Source organism: Solea solea, chromosome 9, assembly GCF_958295425.1.
Source record: "Solea solea chromosome 9, fSolSol10.1, whole genome shotgun sequence".
NCBI lineage: Eukaryota > Metazoa > Chordata > Actinopteri > Pleuronectiformes > Soleidae > Solea > Solea solea.
In genome coordinates, this window is record NC_081142.1 from 13,769,097 (window position 1) to 13,789,301 (window position 20,205).

The 20,205-nt window shown below is 42.0% G+C and overlaps 1 protein-coding gene across 12 annotated transcripts in view; it reads right to left on the reverse strand.

The window, feature by feature from the left end:
* Positions 1–20,205, reverse strand: part of ptprsa (protein tyrosine phosphatase receptor type Sa) — a 202,433-nt gene continuing 182,228 nt past the window's right edge. For all 12 annotated transcript variants that reach the window (XM_058638234.1, XM_058638235.1, XM_058638238.1 and 9 more), the window contains 9 exons: positions 19,934–20,053; positions 17,042–17,196; positions 15,955–16,240; positions 12,277–12,455; positions 11,857–11,983; positions 11,608–11,733; positions 8,202–8,356; positions 4,545–4,680; positions 1–4,334 (listed from right to left, as the gene is read on the reverse strand). In XM_058638234.1, the coding sequence (XP_058494217.1) occupies positions 4,266–4,334; positions 4,545–4,680; positions 8,202–8,356; positions 11,608–11,733; positions 11,857–11,983; positions 12,277–12,455; positions 15,955–16,240; positions 17,042–17,196; positions 19,934–20,053 (1,353 nt within the window). In that variant the 3' untranslated portion in view covers positions 1–4,265. The remainder of the gene's footprint in view (positions 4,335–4,544; positions 4,681–8,201; positions 8,357–11,607; positions 11,734–11,856; positions 11,984–12,276; positions 12,456–15,954; positions 16,241–17,041; positions 17,197–19,933; positions 20,054–20,205) is intronic.

Sequence of the window (20,205 nt, forward strand, 5' to 3'; positions counted from 1 at the left end):
TTTCAGACAACATTTCTTTAATACAAAGTCAACATATCTACATACACAGTGGCTTTAAACCAATTATTGTTTCAGTTTAGAATGAACAGTTTGAAAGTGATATCGCTTGGCCCTCATACAAAGGAAAAACTATTTTGCTGAGTTTGGATTCTTTTTCATTTTTGTATGTATGTACTGTATATGTTGTTCTTCCCCCACCCGCCCCGTCATTTTTTTTGTTAGTGATGTGTTGTTTTTTTCCGTTAGTCCCACCCCCCCCCGCAAATATTCGGCATCATATTCCAGTAAAATTGGCTGCTGTTTTCAAAAGTCTAACATCTTTACACGAAGTCAAAAGAGTAACACATTGCACAAGCTTCCAAAGACTTCCTTGGTTTCAGTTTTGGCGTGGGTCCCCGTGGGTCAACGGTCTTTCAGAAGTGACTTCCAGAAGTCCTTGGTTCAGGATTTCAGTTCTTTCTGAAACAGTTCCCCACTGTTCAGAAGTGGTGTGCTGAAAATGTGATTCTGCAGCAAGGTTGTTGTTTTTTTTTGTCGTTTTTTTTTTTGGTTGAATCGGTCTTTCCTTGGTTGCGTCACACTACTGTATTTCATTGAGTCCCCATTTCTTTCTGCATCCCAAAAATGAAACACGGTTGAACGAAAACACAAGAGTATGAGCCTATACAACTGCAAATGAGCTACTTCTGGCCTTTAGCATAACTGCATTTGTCCATCAGCCATTGATATATTCATGGTTAACACCTTGGCATATTAGGCAGTTGAGCAGCTGGGCATCTTGAAGGGTTCTTCAGGGAACACCCTCGGGTGCTGTTGTTTCTCACAGTAGTGGGGGAATTCTACGCCCTTGTAGCTATTTTTAAAGGAATTTGGAGGTGTCATTTTTGAAACACAACCGACCTTTTAGACCAGTCTGATTGCATTAGTCCCATTGTGCAGAAAACTCAAGTCTATATTAGACTCATGCCAATGCCAGGGCAGGACAAAGTTACTGTCCCCACCGAGCTTGAGAACATTAACAGAACCTTGAATTGATGTTTGACTGGCCACAAAAATGATTAGTTGGTACTGATTTGATGCCTGCAAATAAGTGAAATTAAAGGCAGTAATAAAAGCCAATGGTTTGTAAAAATCCAGGGGAACAGGGCTGGAGAAAGGAGAAAGGAGGAGGAGGACAAAACAGGGCTTTACAAACATCAGGAGGTCAGATAGGAGCAGAACCTCAATCTTTGTAGATCTTTACCCACTTCAAGAACAAGATCTTGAGGGTCAAATGATACAAATACATATAATCTATATATTTGTTTATTTACAGGTATGTTCTAGATCATAGTGTACATTGAACAAAATGAATGACCACATGATGTCGGAAACTAATGAAGTAAACAAAATATGGAAGAACTTAAGAGTTTCTTTAAAAGCTGCGAGGGACATAGTCTGCATGTGATCGCTCAAGGTGCAGTATGCCAAAATGGTCAGTTATGAACTTCATGACTGATAACACATGTCGACGACCGGGTTGATCGACGGCGGCTTATGAAAAGTCAAAAACAATACTAACGCCTACAAGCTAATGATAATAAAGAATCTCAACAAGGTTTAAAAACGTCATCTCCTCATCGGCACATGAGCTCTACCTGAGGGTAGAAGAAATATACAAGGTTTTTAACGAGGATTACAAAAAATAAACTCACAAACTAAAGAAAATAACAAAAAAAAACAACAACACCATTCTTTTTTTAAACATGAGCACTGGCTGGTATAAAAAGAAAGATGATGAGGAGAAAACTTGAATTATACTAAGTGTTTGGATATATTTTATATTCTGCTTTTAAATATATGTGCATGTGCGCGTGCACATGTATGTATGTATGCGTGCGGACATGCATACATACATACATGTGCACGCGGACACACGCAGACACGTTATACTTAACATTTCTACAGTGAAAAAATAGAATGTCTTTTAACGTAATATGAACAAATAAGCATTTCTCTTTTCCTGCTATTTAAAAAAAAGAAAAAAAAAGCGATATAACACCTCTGTTAAAAAACTAAATCAAAAGGAAAATAAAAAGTCAGTTATGTAATGTAAATTAAGTTGTCATAATACAACATTAATGTTTAATAATGTTACAGTAACAATAAGGCTTTTTTGGAAATAAGAAAAGGTTACACACAGTTCTGTCCATCGCTCTGGTTTTTGTGCACGCCCACTCACGGAATCCGTACACGTCATTTAAACCAAAGCACACGTTTTTCTCTTCTTCTTCTACTTTTTAAATTCAGACATATCCTGTAGTGTGTCAACCTGCAGTTGTTTGGGGGGGAGTTTATTTGTTTCAAGTTTCTTTTGTTGTTGTTTTTTTTTCCTTAGGGATGTGCGAGTAAAAGTATTCTGTACCAAAGAGTTTCATTATCACATCATGGCATTGAGATCCAACATGGCTGCCTGGGTATGACTGTGTCACCCACAGAGACATCGCCTATAAAAACTAAAGCATCTACTTTGTTTCTCCCACTGTTACCAAACAAATACGTTTCGAACCGAAGGCCAATTTCTTAATCACGTGAAATGTAAAGCTTTGTAACTGCAACAGGCTTTTGACGCCACTCTTCAGTGTCTTTTACAATGAACTAGATGATTATAGAAGAGGCTGGAGAAAAGAAAAAGAAGAAAAAAAGAGGAGGGGTTGGAAAAGACCGGTGGACAATGATGGCATGTTGGATGCACTTGCAGTCATGTCCATCTGGTGGCGAGCGGGTGTTGCAGAGCTGGCGTCTTTCTTATCCTTCCGTCATTTTCCTCACCCTCGAGAGTCACATGTACAGCATACACAAGAGAAGCAGCATGTTTGGTTTTGACAGTAAAGAAAACTAAATCATTCGTCATAGGACAAAACGAAGGTTCTGAACAATGATGAGCATTGGTCACTGTACACAAGGAAGGCTCCGAGTATTCAGCAATCCTGGTTTGGTTGTTTTTCCGTTTCTTCCAAGGCTTTTTCGTCCACCAGGTTTTTATCTCATTCATTACGGTGGTTGTTTAAGCCCCATGATGCAATGGTGCCAGAGAGAGGAGGGATTGTAAAAAAGAAAAATTAAATAAATCATGGGACACGGTTGCCATTTCTTCCACGATGACTCGTTCACAACTTCTTGCAAAAGGCCAGATTTTCCTCGCGAATTCTGTGGTGAGTGAGATACAAGACTCTGGCATGGGCACCTTTTACTTGTACATTATGGTTCACTATGGTACAACATCATTTTGTGGCTTGAGACACTGGTTTTGCTCACAATTTCCATTCACAATTCATGGCAATAACTAATCTTAAGATATGTGTTCGCCGCTTCCTTCCCAGCAACTTCTAAGAGCGCCTTCTCCAAACGTCTGGTTGCTTGGGAACAGATGGCTGTGTGATGTACACTTTCAATCGTTGAGTCTCTTTCCACACGTGCTACGCATATCATTAGTGGAACAGTATAAAACTTTCAGATTTAGTCGATGCCGGATGGGAGCATTCTCAAGCTGTTTTTTTTTTCCTTTTCTTGTCCTGTCTTGTTTTGGGTGACCAGAGTTTGGGGAGAGCCATTTGTTTTCACAGAGCAATCCTTCATTTGGTCATTTCTCTGGATACGAGTCACAAAATATGTTGATAGAAATACTTTGAACTCCTTTTACATCCAGTCGTATATAAAAAAAAAACAAAAACGAGAAAGTCACCCCATCTTGGCTGCATCCATTTGCCTCTCATTGATTTTTTTTGCCCCATTGCCTTCTCCTTCGTCATCCGTTGCTTGTTACCATTGTATCACTTAGATATTTTTGAAGAAGAGAAATGTCCACGAATGTTTACAGTGTCCTCCACATTGAAACACTTGAGGTAAGGTAAGCAGTCTGACACTTTGATCGGTTCCCGCCCCACAGCTTGAGCCACAGCTTCTGGTTCCTCTCCTGACGAGGACGTTCTCTTTCTTGATGATGGGGAAATTTTCCTCGTTTCCTCATGAAGGGTCTTTTCTTTTTTTTCTTTTTTTCTTTTTATCGGATTGGAATTGAAATCGATCCTATATTTTTGGGGGGGGCGTGGTGTACGATAGGATCCTGCCGGTGTGTGAATGAGCAGTGGTGTTCTCATTGTCTGCTGTCGTCGTCGCTGTTTCAAATTGCAAAGTCACTATGGCTCAGGAGACTGTTGGCAGGGGGTGAGGGTGGGGTGGGGGGGTGGTGGGGCGACGAGATTCTGGGGATAAGAGATGGCTTTTTACGTTGCATAGTGATCAAAGCTTCCTAAATACTCCAGAGCCGCGTGATAGCAAAATTGGTACTCATCCTGCAGGGGAGAGAACAGACACAAAAACATTAGAACCACTCGCCGTTTGAAGAGTTTGCAAAGATAATTATTTCAGATGATTAAAAACAAATGACGGTACCTTAGATCAAATGGCATTCATAGATGCACAGATCTAACTGGTATGTAGAACATTCACTACACAAATGTAACCTTATCTACAAGTGATTTTGTGTCTCTGTGACTCCTGACCTCTGTCTGGACCATGGCTGGCCTCTGTGTCCGGAGCATCTTCACAGTCTGGAAGATATCAACCACGCCTTCATAGCGCATTCTCTCCAGCACGATACTGAGGGTGATGAAGACTCCAGTCCTGCCGACGCCGGCACTAGAAACGCATAATCACAAATTAAGTATGTCTCCCACCACCAGTATGTTACACTTTTCTCTGATCTTATTTGATTCTAACCAAGTCACCAACCAAGAATGGTAACAACTTTCCACGCGGGCAGAAAGAAGACTGAGTCGGTTTAAAATGTGAATAGCAAATGGTCACAATGGTGTGGACACAGTCTGCATGTGAAAACTAAAGTGAATCCACATTCTCACCGCACACCAAATGAGCCCTCAAGGACGCACAGACACTCCACATATCGTGCACACAAACACCCAGGCAAACACTTTGTTTCAATAAGCTCCTCCTCCCATGTGTCAAAAAAAAAAAAAACTCATCCTGCTGCTACTCACCAGAAATAGTCTGAGTCTTAACTTGGATCCTGAAATACTTGAGAGCTGCCTTCCTAAGCTGCTTTGCTGGGAAATGATTTCCACTTCAGCAATGGAACAATAATTGATATGACAACAGATTTATTTAGGCTTCTTGCAGCATCTGATGCTGTGTTGAATGAAGAGTGAAAGTGATGGCTGCTCGCGGAGACTGTTGAGTTCATGCGCTAGTGTGCCTACAAGTGCGAGTGTGAGTGTGAGTGTGTGTGAGTGAGTGTGTGTGTGTGTGTGCGGAGGACAAAAGACTTCCTGTATCGTTGGGAAATAAATTCAATGACATCAAATACAATGTTGGTGAGTCTAATCATGCAGAACATACAATCAACCCAGATACACATTCTCTACACCCACAAGACCACCCACTATCAACCCCCCCCCCCCCATGCAGCCGTATCTCTCAGCCCACCCAAAGCCTCTTCCTGAGAGTCGGTCACAGCTTGTCACTTAAACTCCCTCAGAGCTCCCAGCTCTCTCTATCTGTATTTTCTTTCTCTCTCTCTCTCTCTCTCCAGGAAGATAGACTCTCCAAGTCTGAAGGCTTGACGGGCTGCTGCCGACTGAGAGGATTTGGTGTCCCCATTCACAGGACGTAATCAGGCAATTAATGACATAAAACATGTGGGTCTATTAGATAGTGGCTGAGGTGGAGAGTGGAGGAGGAGGAGGAGGAGGAGGAAGAAAAGAGGGTGGGCATAGAAGAAAGGAGGGATGAGAGGGTGATGGATAAAAAGCTGTAGAGGAAAAGAGGCAGAAGAAGAGAGCGTGAGAGAGAGAAAGGTTTATGAAATAGACAGATGGATGACAGATGGGAAAAGGCTTGTGACAGAAGACGAGAGAGTAAGAGAAAAGGAAGACATAAGCTCTCAACTCGGAGATGACAAAGTCTGGAGGAGAAAGGAGGAACGAGAAGGAGGAGGAGAGGGAGGACCGGGAGGTGACTCGGTTTCTGCAGTTACAGACAAATTGAAACCCACTTAACACAATAAACCAATTTAAAAATGACTGCAGATGACTTTCTTACCCGGGTTTTAGTAATCAACACTAAAGATCAACCTCAGTACTGCTAAAACAGACTAATCAATATGGATAAAAATTTATGCTGATTCTTTTTGGCAGATATGATTTTCTTTTTTCCAACCATCTGACAAAATAAAGTAGGTTTATCTTAACATTTATTTGTTTAATTCAAATAGATATTAGATAACGCTAATTCTTTGGCTTTTAGGCTCCTCCCTCCCCAGAGGTCGCCACAGTGGATGAATTGCAAATTTGATTTAGAGAGATTTCACACCTGGTTCCTGATGCAACCTTCTCATTTATCTGTGCATGAGACTGGCACAAGGATGTGGGGCCCCTGTGGCTGGGGTCAACTTAGAGTCCAATTAACAAGGAGCAATGGGGATTGGGTACCTCACTCAGGGGTACCCCAGCCCATGACCTGGCAGGGACTCAAACCAGCAACAACACAAGACCAAGTTCCCTTTCTGCTTGGCTATGGGCTGCCCACACAGTCATTTTGGATTAAAAAAAATACTCTTTGTGCCTGAGCAGCATTTTTTATGTGTCTGAGAACAAAATGTGTACACTTACATAAGTGATTTCATCAGCCAAGTGGTTAAATAATAATTGGCCGATGCCAATTAATTAAAAAAAGATTGTAAAAATCATCCCTATTGTCTACTTCTACTGAGAAATCTCCTGCTTTTTCACTCTCACTGATGGACAGGGTTTTGGTTGCTTCCCCCATCTGAGACAAGTTGCACCAGGTACAACCATTCATCTAAAATGTTGCATGGCAGTGGTAGAGTATTACTCTAATGAACAAACATTTGCATTTAGCATTTACAGTGTCTATCGATGTGTCTCACATCCTATTTCAGGTGTGTTGGAGCAGGGAAACATCTAAAACATGCACATATCCAATCACATCCAGGGGTATTTTGGCATGAGACCATTGATAACAACCCAAAAATGAACGGTGAGGTTAAAGGACAACTTGCTAATGCCAGTTGGTCTGGTGATGCCAGGCTATTCTTCACGTCAAGTCAGATGTCTTGACCTCCAATAATGGCCTCATAGAAATGAGGAATAACTCAATCTTATTGGAGCTTCCCTGACACGTCTTTAAACTCCCAGAGGGCCATTTGATGGCTGGTGACATCATTGCTCTTTAATACAGGGGAGGTGATGTCATGTTTTATGATGTACTGGCGCCTATGGGACAGAAACGCGCGGGGAAAAGTGGCTTTTGTCGTTAGGAAAAACATGTTTGCGAGACACGGAGTAAATTATTCACTGTGTGAGCACCTTTGCTTGTTAACACAGTCACGCTCAAAGGTGCAATCACATCTTTAGAGGGTTTTCTCTCTTATCAAACCATGATAATGAAAAACGCGGGATCGCATACATGTAAGCGTCTTTTTTGTTTTTGCTGGATGTGCAGCCGAAACAACGGAGCCATGAATGATGTCCACTGTGTGGCTACATGCAGACGGATCTCACTCAAGGTCTGGCCATGAATAATTACCCAAGGTCTTTAGTGGCCACCACTGCCAAATATCAGTTTCTACTTGACTCCGGCATGTCGAGTTAATGAAGGTTACCTTGGAAGCTACACCCGGAGTGATAAAAATGCATCACAGAGCGATCATAAAAATAAAAAAGAATGGCTGTATCAGTTCATGTGCCTCCTCTCTGCAAATGCCAAGCTGCATCTCAGCTTTATCAATTATGAAAGAGATGGGTCTGTGGAGATACAGAGGTGCTGTGCCTCGGTGGCATAAAGGAGAGGAGGGATCATTTCTGATAATGCTGTTAGAGATGCACCACAGGAGGTGCTGTGCCTCAAAACAATAACCACCTTAGAGGAGATATAATCTCATCTTGACACTTAAAGCCTTATATCTCTTTCAGAAGGAAAGTGTGTCTTTGGAGTGCAGTTTGGGGGTGAAACACCAGGCAGACCCTTTTAATACAGCATATCACGTCCCTCTCGTTCAAGGCGCCGTTTATTAAAATTAAATTAAAATACATGTACGTGCTGCGTTTAGGTGTATTTTGGACCTTGGCTATTTAACTGCAGCAAAGAAAACATGGTGCAAAAATGACATTAGGATGCCTTACCTGCAGTGAACAGAGATTGGTCCATCTTGTCCAAACTGCTCCTTGGTTTTATGGACCTGGCCAATAAAATCAATGAATCCCTCTCCAGATTTGGGCACGCCTTGCTCTGGCCAATCAGTAAACTGGAACTGCCTTACTGTCCTGGACTGGCCGTCCTGCAAACACAGAGGCAAAGATGTTGAGAACGAAGGATGGAGACGCTAGCTCTCATAAAAGAGAAGCAAGGAGAGACGTGTCTGGATGCTTGGTCTTGGTTTCCCTTCCACCAAAGCAATCCACACTTGAATTCTTCAGTTAACAAAGCAACATAAATAAGACCTTTCAGGGACTAAAACATTATTAATTGTTAATCAACCTGCTGGTGCTTTGTCGGCCCGATGCCAACACGATAGATACGCAGACTAATATATAACACACATGTCCCCCACTGAAGGACAGAGTGTCCTTCACTCTCCCACCCCAATCCTCTACCTTCAGCCCGAGTGTCTCTATTTTCTATCCTGTCATTTATTTTGTGTGTGTGCGCTTGTTTGTGTGTGTGTGTGCGTGGCACGGGTAGGTCCTACTTAAACCTAATCAATAGTGTATCTGCCGTGAAAAGCGTCTTCACCAAGACACCATGTTGAATAGGATAATCCTGCCATGCGATCAATAATGCGACCTGATGGATGAGCAGAGCCAGGGAGGCAAGAAGTAAGAGCGGAGGACACATGAAGCAGGAGGCAGGATAAGACGACACAAACTCAAAGAAAAAACTCTCACACTTTGATATGCCTGCTACACAAAATGTCAGTAACAATTTCATTTCACATTGATTCTTATAATCTTGTAGAAGAGGTGGGAGCTTTAAGATTACCGAACTTGCTTCCACATTTTTTTTACAACTGGGTGGAATCACAGCAGGACGGGGGTGCATGAGTGGATTTTCCTGGTCTAAAAAACTGCACTGTCGATGGTTATGTCTCGTTTGAGAACACATTTCCTCATGAAAGTGAGCCACGAGGAGCATTTCTGCGTTTTGAGACTGAGGCTGTCCGCTCAATACCACCAGTAATTAAGACAGCCAGGTGTTCATTCCTCCAGATGATTCTCCTCTCAGACTTCAGTTAAGACACCAAAGTGTCATTCTTACACATCCACGTCCCATTTCATCAAACAACACAGGCACAATTAAACGAGCACTCAGTTGAAAAGTTACTTGTGCGTAGGGAGTAGCTGATAATGAGTAGCACTAAGTGACTGGCTACAGCCTTAGAAGGATTGGAAACTGTGCATTGTTTAAAAGGGCTAAATGCAAGCAACTGTTCCTAATGCTAGACATGTTTGTGTCTGGAATTAGATTATTTCAAATGTCGAGCAAATGGAAGAGCTCCTCTACACTTAAGAATTACTCACGCAACCGATTATCACAGGCGGCCCACTGTGACTAAACGCAGCTAATATTGTTCCATTGTGGCCGGTCCTCACACGTTTGGTAATTAGTGATAAATACACTTAACATCCTCACTAAAACAAATACATCAATTATACTGCATAACGTATTCAAACTGAAAACATTCTTAAGGCATCTTCTCTCCATTAGTCCTTATCAAAAGTAACACTCGTCATACTGAGGTAGGTAGTAGTATTTGTATTCATGTAAACAAACACCTCCAGGTCTGTATCCATCATGGATGAAGGCTGGGTTGTCATGGTGGCAGCGCTACATTAACGTTCATTTATTGCCATGAGCTAACCATCCCCCCCTTGCTGCTAACAGGCTAAATGCAGATAGTGACTAAAGGCTGAATGTACAGTATGGTGCTATTATATTTTAAATATATAATGTATATATAAATATATGTATACATGTACTGAGTATAATCCGTCTATTGAATACTTGAGCTGATATGAATCTGCATCGCTGCTGCCAAGATGTATTCTTGCACTTTTATTTTATTTGACAAATACAGTAAATTAAGCTCTTTTTGTACAACATATCATGTCTCTTTCCCCCGCTCCGTAACGCTTTGCATATTTTCTTTCTTTGCCTTTGTTTTTCATCTGAAAAACATTGCGCCTCAGCAGGGAGATTAAAAATGAACGAGGGGCAAAGGCAACAAAACAATAAACCAGGCGCACTAGAGAAAGAGGGAAAAGAAGAAAAAAAAAAAACAGAGAGATGAGAGAAAAATTTAACACACAACCTGAGGGCCCACGCAGCGTGTCAAATTGTGTGATTAAATACGTGACTGGCTCAATAGATGCGAGTGTTGAGGCGTGGAGTCTGTGCTGTTACTGTGCAGAGTCATGCGACACGCAACACATGCATGAATGCATGCGTGTAAGAGAGCGCAACACATCAGCATCGACTGTATGACACGTGGGGTAAAACCTAGTTTACACATTCCCTCACTTGCATAAAACCTGTATATCTACACACAAATCCATTTACTGCTACATGGTGTAGTATTCTTAAAAAAAACAAACTTGGTTTGATATCAAGAGCCTCGTTTTCCTTTACTATAGTACCTACTCGACGTGGACGGCGTCGTCATAGCACGGCTGCACGAAACTGTCGTGAAATGGTTTTATGCGTGACACAAACACACTTGTGACAGTTGTTTTCGGTGTACTGAATCATTAGAATCAGTTCATTAAAAGGATTAGTTCGCTACTTCGTGCATGACTCCGTCTGACACAGTCACTGAAATAAAATAAGGCTAAACATGTTGAGATTCATGAAGTCGATAAGAGTCGTGCTAGACGTGTATAACTAGACTTTTACTCATTAAGCACGCAGCATTTTCACGTTGTGTATACTGTGGTATTATTGTCTCTCTGCTTTGCTTCCTTGGCACTGACATGATCTGACGATCAGTCTGCTTGCCACAATCGTGTGCTGTGATGAGTCAGTCTCCGCACCGTGCACTGGCCAAACACGCAAGATTATTCTGTGTCCTTGTGAGTTACAGCATTAAAATACTCTGTGAAAAGGGACAAATTTGTCTCTTCGCATGCTTCACAAGTTTATACTGGCAAATGAGTATATGGAGGTGTCTGTGTTCGAGTCCTTTCAGAAAGACTTTTTGCTCAAAATGATTTGTGACTATTGTGTTGTGTTGTGTATACGCGTATTTCTGTGGAAGTTGTTTTTACTTCTATATCAACAGTGTAACTTGCTCACGGGCTGCCACACCGTCTGGGGAATGGTTGAATAAGTTCGCCTGTTTTTTCTGTGCTGTTTCTGCTGCTGCTGCTGCTTAAAACTGTTCAACCCTAATTGGGGCGAAAAAACAGAAATCCTGGGATTCTGGGAATCTGTGAAATCACACTTTATATTTTGAATCTGAGGGACTGAAGTTTACAGCTACCAAACAGCCAAAAGGTGGCAATAGAACACTCAAAACCTCAAAATAAACCTTACCCTGGCATCTGTAACCTTGAACTCTCGAAGGATGTACTGGGGCATGTTGTACTCTGCCATGGGATCCACGACAAAGTACTGATACCTGGCAGACCGCTCAGCAGGCCAATACTGGTGACATTTTTCCTGTTTGAGCAAAAGGACGGGATATAATGTGGAATTACTGCTATATTAATCATTTACTCATCAATTCCAGTCATTTTATTTTGACTTCCTTGGCATCTCTACGTATGTGTGTTCAAGTCTTACCCGTCCCATCTCTCTCAGTTTGGTCAACATGACTACAATGGTCGAGTTGTTCTCCCAGAGCATTCTCCAGAAGTCTTCTGTGGTCTCTGCCAGAGGTCCCTGTGTGGCGATGTAGGCTTTCTGTTGCCTGTATACATGAAAAACCCTATTTAACTTGTATGATTAAACAAAACCATTTTAGCACCACTGACTAATTATAAAAAAAATAAGCCTTGTGTTGAGACGTGTTGAAAGTCGCTCTCCCGTTCCCTCCTCCTACAAAGCTGTTTCCCTTTTTAAAGAGAGAGAATGACTGTAGCTCCTCATTCAGGAGCTACAGTTCTACAACCACAGTTCTAAATTTGAAAATAATTGTATAGCAGTTTTACAATTTTACAAGTAAACAGCAAAAAGCACCTTGTGTTGGTATATTCCTCTTACCTGTATCCATCAATGAAACTCGAATTGATGTAGTCAGAACCTTCCAGGCCTCTGATTGGCTGCAGGCAGACACGCGTGGTCTCGTAGGGCATGATGTTGACCAGCCGATTCTTGAACTTGTTGCAGGGAAGGTTGGCACTGATGAAGCGCGATGTGTGGGCTTTGGAGTTGGCCAAACGCTGAGGGGGGGGAAAGACAGAGAGATTAATGGACATAACAAAGGTAGGAAAGAGGGGAAGAATGGCACAGAAAAGGGAAATATTTTTATCTTTACAAAGAAAAGTTTGAAATGAAAGTGTAATAAAGAGGAGAAAGATGACAAGAAGACAAACACTAGGTACAAAGAAGGTGAGAGGGAACAAGAAAGGGACTGGCAAAGACCATGGTAGTGAAGAAGAAGCAATGAAAAAGCAGAAGAGGATGACCAAAAGAGGAGAGGTGGTGAAGGAAAGGAGGAGGGAGGCAGGGCAGGTGCAAGATAGATAGATAGATTAAGAGAGGAGAATATCAGTGACAGAAAGTAATAAAGTGCACCCAATCTAATCTGATCTTTCACACAGCTTTGGCGATGATGCCAAGACTTCAAAAGGACAATACTTATCAAGAATATTTATCGGGTATTAACACAATAACTTTATCTCCTTTTGCTACTTGTGGGGTCCTGCGGGGTCAGAGGCAATGATGGAAAATGTGCCGCACACTCCGGATAACAAGCTTCTGGATTATGACTGAGCAAAACAGAAAACTTGCTTAAAAGTGGGTCACCAGAGCCTTTGATAATAGCAGTGCGCATGGAACATAGACTCACTCAGAGATGTTGAGAAAGACAAACGTACACACACATACACACACACACACGCGGTGCATAATAATCAAAACGAAAAGCTGTAGTGCTGGATCATCTCATCATCGTCAGTGGGAGTTTGTGGGTCAGAAAGTCTTACAATCTGTTGGCTTTTATGTCTCAACAAAGACATGTTTGTATGCGTGGGTGTGTATGCAGGCTTGCTTGTTAGTATTTGCCGGCAAATGGAAAACACCCAGGTCTGATTATCAAGGTTCTCTTTCTGACTGAGATAACCATGATGCACTGACACTGGAAACATCGTGAAAGGCAAGAGAAAGCAAGACGAGCGGCCAGTTACACCACAACTAAATTGTGTGGGAATGAGAGCTCTCGTCTCTCAACAGTTGTCAAAAGCCTTTCACCTTGTACCTCCACAATCTCCTATTCCCCATTAGTTTAATCTCTCTCTCTCTCTCTGGCTACTTGGCGCCTACCAAGACCGTGTCATCGTCCTCCTCGCTCGTCCTCCCTTTGATCGGGGTTTCACAACAGTGCCTGGAAAGGCTTGAGCTGGCCTGGCACTGTGAAAGAGGCCCTGAGCTCCACCACCAAACACCACAGAGGGTTCAACAGAACAAAGCAAAACCAAGCCACCCGTCATCCAGGGCACAGAGACACCTACAGTAACTCTGCACACGACTGCTGCCACTTCCTTCCCATTTATATTAAACTGCGTATCTCTTCAGCTGGAAGATGCATCACATACTTGTGTTGTGAGTTGAGTTGTGTTGCACCACAGTGAAGATTATCATTTATGGTGCTTTAGTCAGGAACAATGGCTTAACAGCGGGCGTTGCCAAGTTAGTCGAAAGAGACGGGAACAAAAAAATGTGTTTATCTTAATCCCGATATGCCTCGACTTTAAAACTAACTGCATCAATACATCATCAAACAAATGTTTGAAATCACATCATTATTCATAGTTTTCCCAGACGGGCATTGTGTTGTCAGCGTCACATAATATTTGACTTAATTAATCATGTTTTTTCAAGGCTATTATTTAATACAATGGCTTGAAAACTTCCTAAAACTGAAGAATCATCCATCGTATAACTCTGTTGCTGAATTTCAAAATTAAAACCTTTTGCTGTTTTAGTTCAAACCCTGTCACAAATAACTGTCTTTTGTTCATTTGGTCTGACTGTTTCCAACCTGAAGACAACGGTGTCCCACCAGCCATTCCTATAATGCTGCATTCTGCCCAGTCACTTACTTAGTGCCAAGTTAGCATACAGTCGTCCCTTTGTTCATTAGCCAAACATTCCTCCCTCTACTTGCCCTGCCATCCACCTTCATTTGTCATCATCAAGTATTAATTACTGAGCTCCCCCCTCTTCACAGACACATCTCTTCTCTATCCTGACTGCAGTGTGGACATTATTAATTCCTGATTGACTCCTGGCGCCAGCTCAGCACTATCCCTGTTACAGATGGCCGTGATGATTTCATCACCATTGTGCCCCAGTCAGGAGGGGGAGAAAAAAAAAAAAAAAAGTCAAACACACCAGCACAGTTATTGTTTCTCGTTGGGAGTTGATGAATGACGAAGGGAAGATGACCGATGATACGAGTGTGAGCGTGTCTGCAATCCAAGGTCAGCAGATAGTGACGCACAGCGGCTGAGGTAAGTTTAGAACTTGATGATTCTTGAGATCTTTAATGGAGATCTATGTAAACACGTCATCAGATTGTCTGCTCTGTCGTGAATCTCTCTTAAAACGATCAATTTCGCAAACCTACACTCAGGGCTGTGCTGCTCGCAGCCAAACATCCTTTGTCTTGTGCATGGAGCATTTTGCAAATTCTCAAAAAAACAACTCCACCAAAGCAGTGGGCATTTCACTTTAGTGGCTTAATAAATTCAATTATTGAAGTAAGCCTTTGCATTTTGGTCCATCTTAGGTCCAGCATATAAACAGCTGCCATGTAATGAAGGCAGGTTTAATCTATATTCTACTTACCTTGGTTTGAACGGTAGTACACCTTCTTTATCTCAAATGCTGAACTCTGTGTGTTCATTCAGTGTTTCCATTATGTGTTTATGAACAACAAACTGAAAGAGACTCCTGAGCTGCATCTCGCCTCATACAAATTCAGTCCATCGCTTAGGTCTAAGGATTCTCTGTAAACTGCATCCTCACTCAACATTCCAATCCCACTTTCCCCCAACGACCTTCCATAATCACCTATTTTGCATCTTCCTCTGTCCCCTCATTATTACACACTTTGTTGCCAGAAACAGTTGCTGGTCAAGAGCTATGAAATGCATGAGTACAAATAAAAAAAAAAAGCAATTACTGCGTCTCACAGTTAAATACTCTACTGCTAGATAATGGACGGTAGAAAACGCGTTAAAGGCAAATTAATTAAATGTGCTAATTTGTATTAATTTAAAACAAGGTTTACAGATGCTTAACGCGAGGTGAAAGAGCCCTTAGAACCTAGCATTTATGCCTTAATTATTTATTTATGGTTAATCTAATCTGGTCCGATCTAATTAGCATGTTGCTTTTTCAACTGCCTCTGCTCCAGATGAGTTCAGTCCGTCAGGTAAAGCTTTGGAGCTGTCATATGCAGTTTTAATGAATGCCTTTATTAGTCAAAACACAAAACGGGGTCATCTACAAAGGACTACAGGCAAGTCGGCTCTATAATTTACACGTCAGACCGCAGAAGAACACACAAACACTAAGTTAATTTCAAACACTCTGTCACACACTGTCATGGTTTATTAGCAAAAAGGAGGCAGGGCTTAAACTCTGCCCAAAGCCCTGTCGTGTGAATCATAACAATGCACCTGTTTATTCAGGACATTGCTCCATTTCATTTACCTTGAACTCCAGCTCCATGCCGGTGACGTGTTCGCCACTCTCCACCTGGGCCAGCTTCTGGATGTAGGAATAGAGGCTCCGGGCCGCAACCTCAGTGTTGCCGCAGGCCACTGCCTCCAGCAACGCATCGTGAATGAAGCTGTACTGGTCCTCTGTCTGCACCATGTAGTTCCGCTGCGACCGCATCAGCGTCACATGGCCGTAAATGTCGACCGTCTTCTCGTGCTTGATGCGCTCAAGCATGGCGTCGATGACGATGAAGCAGCCCGTCCGCCCGACACCCGCACTATAGGAGGATAAGAAAGAAAATGATTGTTCTTGTTTCTAGGTTGTTCCATGATGCTGCGGCGACGAATAATTGGTCCTTGTCAAATTTATGTTGCAGGGCTTTACATTTAATTTACAGTCTCTCTCCGCTAAAATATTTAAGCGCAAGTTGATTATGTATGTCCAGTAATGCTTGTAAATTTGCTGTGGCATTACGGTTTAAATAATTGAGTAGCATGAGCACAACAGAGAGAGATATACAGCTAGAGTGAGAATGGAGAACAAACACAAAAAGATGCATAAAGAAACAGGACGGCGAAAGAGAGAGGGAGAGTTTTTATTCGGTAGTGCTTTGCACTCACACGTCTCCTTATCCCAGAAAAATGGAAGGTTTCAAATTGAATAAGCCATTTGAGAAAATATCACTTGTAAAGAGAGGAGGCGTTGAAGAGCAAAGAGGGAACGGCAGGAAAAATGGGAAGGGATTACTGAGAGATATTTTATGACGGGGGTTAAAGAGACAGGTGGAGAGAACAGAAGAAGGGAAGAAAAAGAAAAGAGTGCCTTTAAAGAGAATTAAGATTTGACTGGGGGAGACAAAAAAAAGATGGAGGTTGGGTGAGAGAAAGACAGAGAGATGTGTTTGTATAATGTGTGTGTTATGTAATGTATAATAGTAGATACACCGAAAAGGACCTCTGCCATTCTGTTTGCTCATGAGTATGTGTGTACACACAAGATGAAATAAAAATAGATTATCATGGGGAAAATGATCTCAGAGCAAGAAACTGTCTTTTTCCAAAATCTTATTTCTAATCACCTGCAGTGGGCTATGATGGGTCCAGCATCAGGTGGGTTGCAGGTCTTTACTCTACGGAGGAAGGCCAGGAAAGGTGTTGGGTACTCTGGTACACCGTGGTCAGGCCACGCCGTGAACTGGAACTGACGAACCTCCCGCTTCTCGCTGGAGCCATTCTGGGGGAAAACGAGATAACGATGAATTGGACATAGTTGGGACTCATTTGTGCCATTTCCAAAAATGTCAAAAATAAAAGCCTGAATACAGCAGGCATCCTGCTATTTCCATTTACAGACACAATCACTTTCCAGCACTTGTTAATGTATGGTTTAAGCATCGACTGGGCTAGTGTGTTACAACCCCAGGGTCGTGACTGCTTTTTCCTTGTGTGTATGTGTCTGCATGTGAGAGTGAGATGGGTTGCAGGTGTGCATGTTTGAGTGAATGACATGTGTGAGTGAGTCTAGGGTGGCTCCTGGGAGCTGATTGGTCCTGCACGGAAGGAATCCAAATAAGAGGCCTGAACATCCCAGCTGCAGTGGACTTCCCCAAACCACTCACAGCCAGACTTGACAGCAGACATTTTATGCTTGATTTTAATAAACCGTTTAAATGGTTTGTTTGACGTGTCGCTGGTGGTTTTCTAGGGAGTCTCATTATCAATGTTGCAATCAGGTTTTCCCCTAGGCCTGGTTGTAACATGGTGTGGCTCACGATTTCAGCCTCCTTACCGGGGAGTCGCACTGTTCTGCATTAAAAATAAATGCAGATTTGGTGCAGTATCACTAAAGATAGGGTGCAGTTTCCCTTTGAGAAACACATGCAGCTGATGAGATAGAAAGAGAATTTCTATGCCGGTCAGTGCAGGTGCTTATGTCTTCGTGTTCACACATCGCTGCTGTTCCATGTCCTAAAGACGCATGCAGCAAACCCCCTGCGCCCTGTGAGCTCTGAAGTTATATGCAGCACTCAAAGCATCAGCCGTACAAGCTGAGATTCAGAGGAAGATTTTGAGAAGGAAGGGGAAGAAGAAAGGAAAAATGTTTCCTTGCATAAGTCTTTCCTCTGCTCTCAGAAAAAGCTCTAACAGAGGTTGTGTTTGCATTTCAATGCAGTGCTTCTGCTTCCCTAGCAGAAGGGAATGTTTTCCTTGCTGAATAAATGAATAAATGAGTGCGGTAATTAAAAGTAAACTGACCCACTTCTTTTTCCCCTTTGTTTATTCTTTTTTTCTTTTTGGACATTGCCTGTTTTTGCTTGTGGGAGGTTGTAGGGACTATTGCGTGTTTGGTTGCTTTCTTGAAATTTAATTCTTCTTTTTTTTTTTTGGCGAAGGACTCATTAGCACACAGAGTGCAAACTTCATACAAATCCAACGGAATAATTTTTCTTCGAGATATAAAGTGAAAACAGCTCAGTGAGACATCAGAGCACAGACTGCAGTCATAAGGAGGAGGGAGAGGGATAGGGATAGTAAAAAGAATCATATCAGTGCGTCTGATGAGGGGCTGAGAGCTGCAGAATGTAAATGGCCCTGAATGTCAAACCGGGCTCGCTTTCAAGCACCTCATAGCTCTGGTATTGTAGTATCTTCACCATCACTGGTTTTCTTTGTTGTTCCATGCTTTGCTGGCACATCAACTAAAATGTCACGGGTGACTTTAAAGTGGTGCTACCAGGTCAACAGGAAACTTTTTGGAAACGTCTTATTGATCCCGTGCCTGGTTATCGGCTCCGTCCTCTCACAGCTCATATCATGACTTGTGTTTGCTGTGAGGAGTGTGATTCAGTGATGTGCTGCAGTGCTTATCTTTGTTTTGTTTTATTTGTGTGTGTGTGCGTCTGCATTTACATGCACTTTAATCATGTTGTATATCTGTGTGACATCATATTTATGCATCTGTGCCAAGGTATGTAAATACATGTATTGGATTTTTTTTTTATGTGCACGTGAGCTTGCATACATGAGCAAAAGCTTCCTTTTTATGAATATTTCATCTCTGTATGTTTGTGTATGTGTGTCGTAAAAAGCAGTCTGCCAATTATGTATATTGAGTTTCTCTTCTGCTCACTTTAACTAAGAGCTCTAATTTGGCAGATGCACATAAACAGATGATCTACTGAAGAGTTGAGGGATGGACTGGAAGGACAATAAGGACAAAATCTACATGTATTTTTTATATCCAACGGTAAAACTGCACAATTCATTTAATCGCTTTTGTTGTGTTTGTAAACTTTGTGTCTGGCTTGTTAAAAGCCCTTACACAGACCCCATCATTTACACATTATCCCAGTGTTTTATTTGAAGTTCTGACATGAACAACAACATATTTGTGATACTAAATACCAGAAGCTACCTCAGTATAGTTTTAGAGCTCTTCTCTCATACTTCCCACTGGCAACTTATATCACTGAGCTTCTGATTTTCTGACGTGTGCCACACAACCAAGTTAACAACAACATTTAATGGAGTGTGTCCTTCTACTCCGGCTTTGTAAACCTAATACAAACGCAGATGTCAACAGTCTATTGTGTCAAATGCAATAAGCCAAACAAATGATAAAAGGTCTAAATGGCTTTGTATTTTTGAGTAAAACTATATTCTAATAAAAAAAGGCCTGTGGAATGAAATGTTGGTTTCCTGACATGAAAAAAACTGAGCAGCATTTCCTTGACTTTTCTCTTGCCAATCCACATATTGACTGCTGTGTTGTGTTGTTGATGAAGCAAAAAACAAGACCGGATTGTGGGTCTGAGTAAGTCATACCGAAGGCAAATAAGGACATTTCTGAATATGTGGCTGTGCGTACAACATGAACATCTCATATCATTTAACGTCAAGGGATCTACAGTATAAACTAATATAACAGTATATTATTTGCTTGACCGTGTGGGAGGGAGAAATCATCCTACCTTGTGCAAGGAGAATGTGCGCACGCAGAAAGTGGCCAGCTCTATTGTGTCCAGCAGTGTTACTTGGGTCATCCCGTAGGTTTCCGTGCCACGACTGGGCCAGTACTGGTCACACTTAATCTGAGATGGAGCAAGTGAGAGACACAGGGAAAGACAGACAGAAGGACAGATTTAGGTATTAGCTGCAACACATTATGTTCTACTAACTGGTATCTCATCTTGTGAAGACAATCATGCATATAAACGAGGTGAAGTGCAAATTGTGCTTCCTT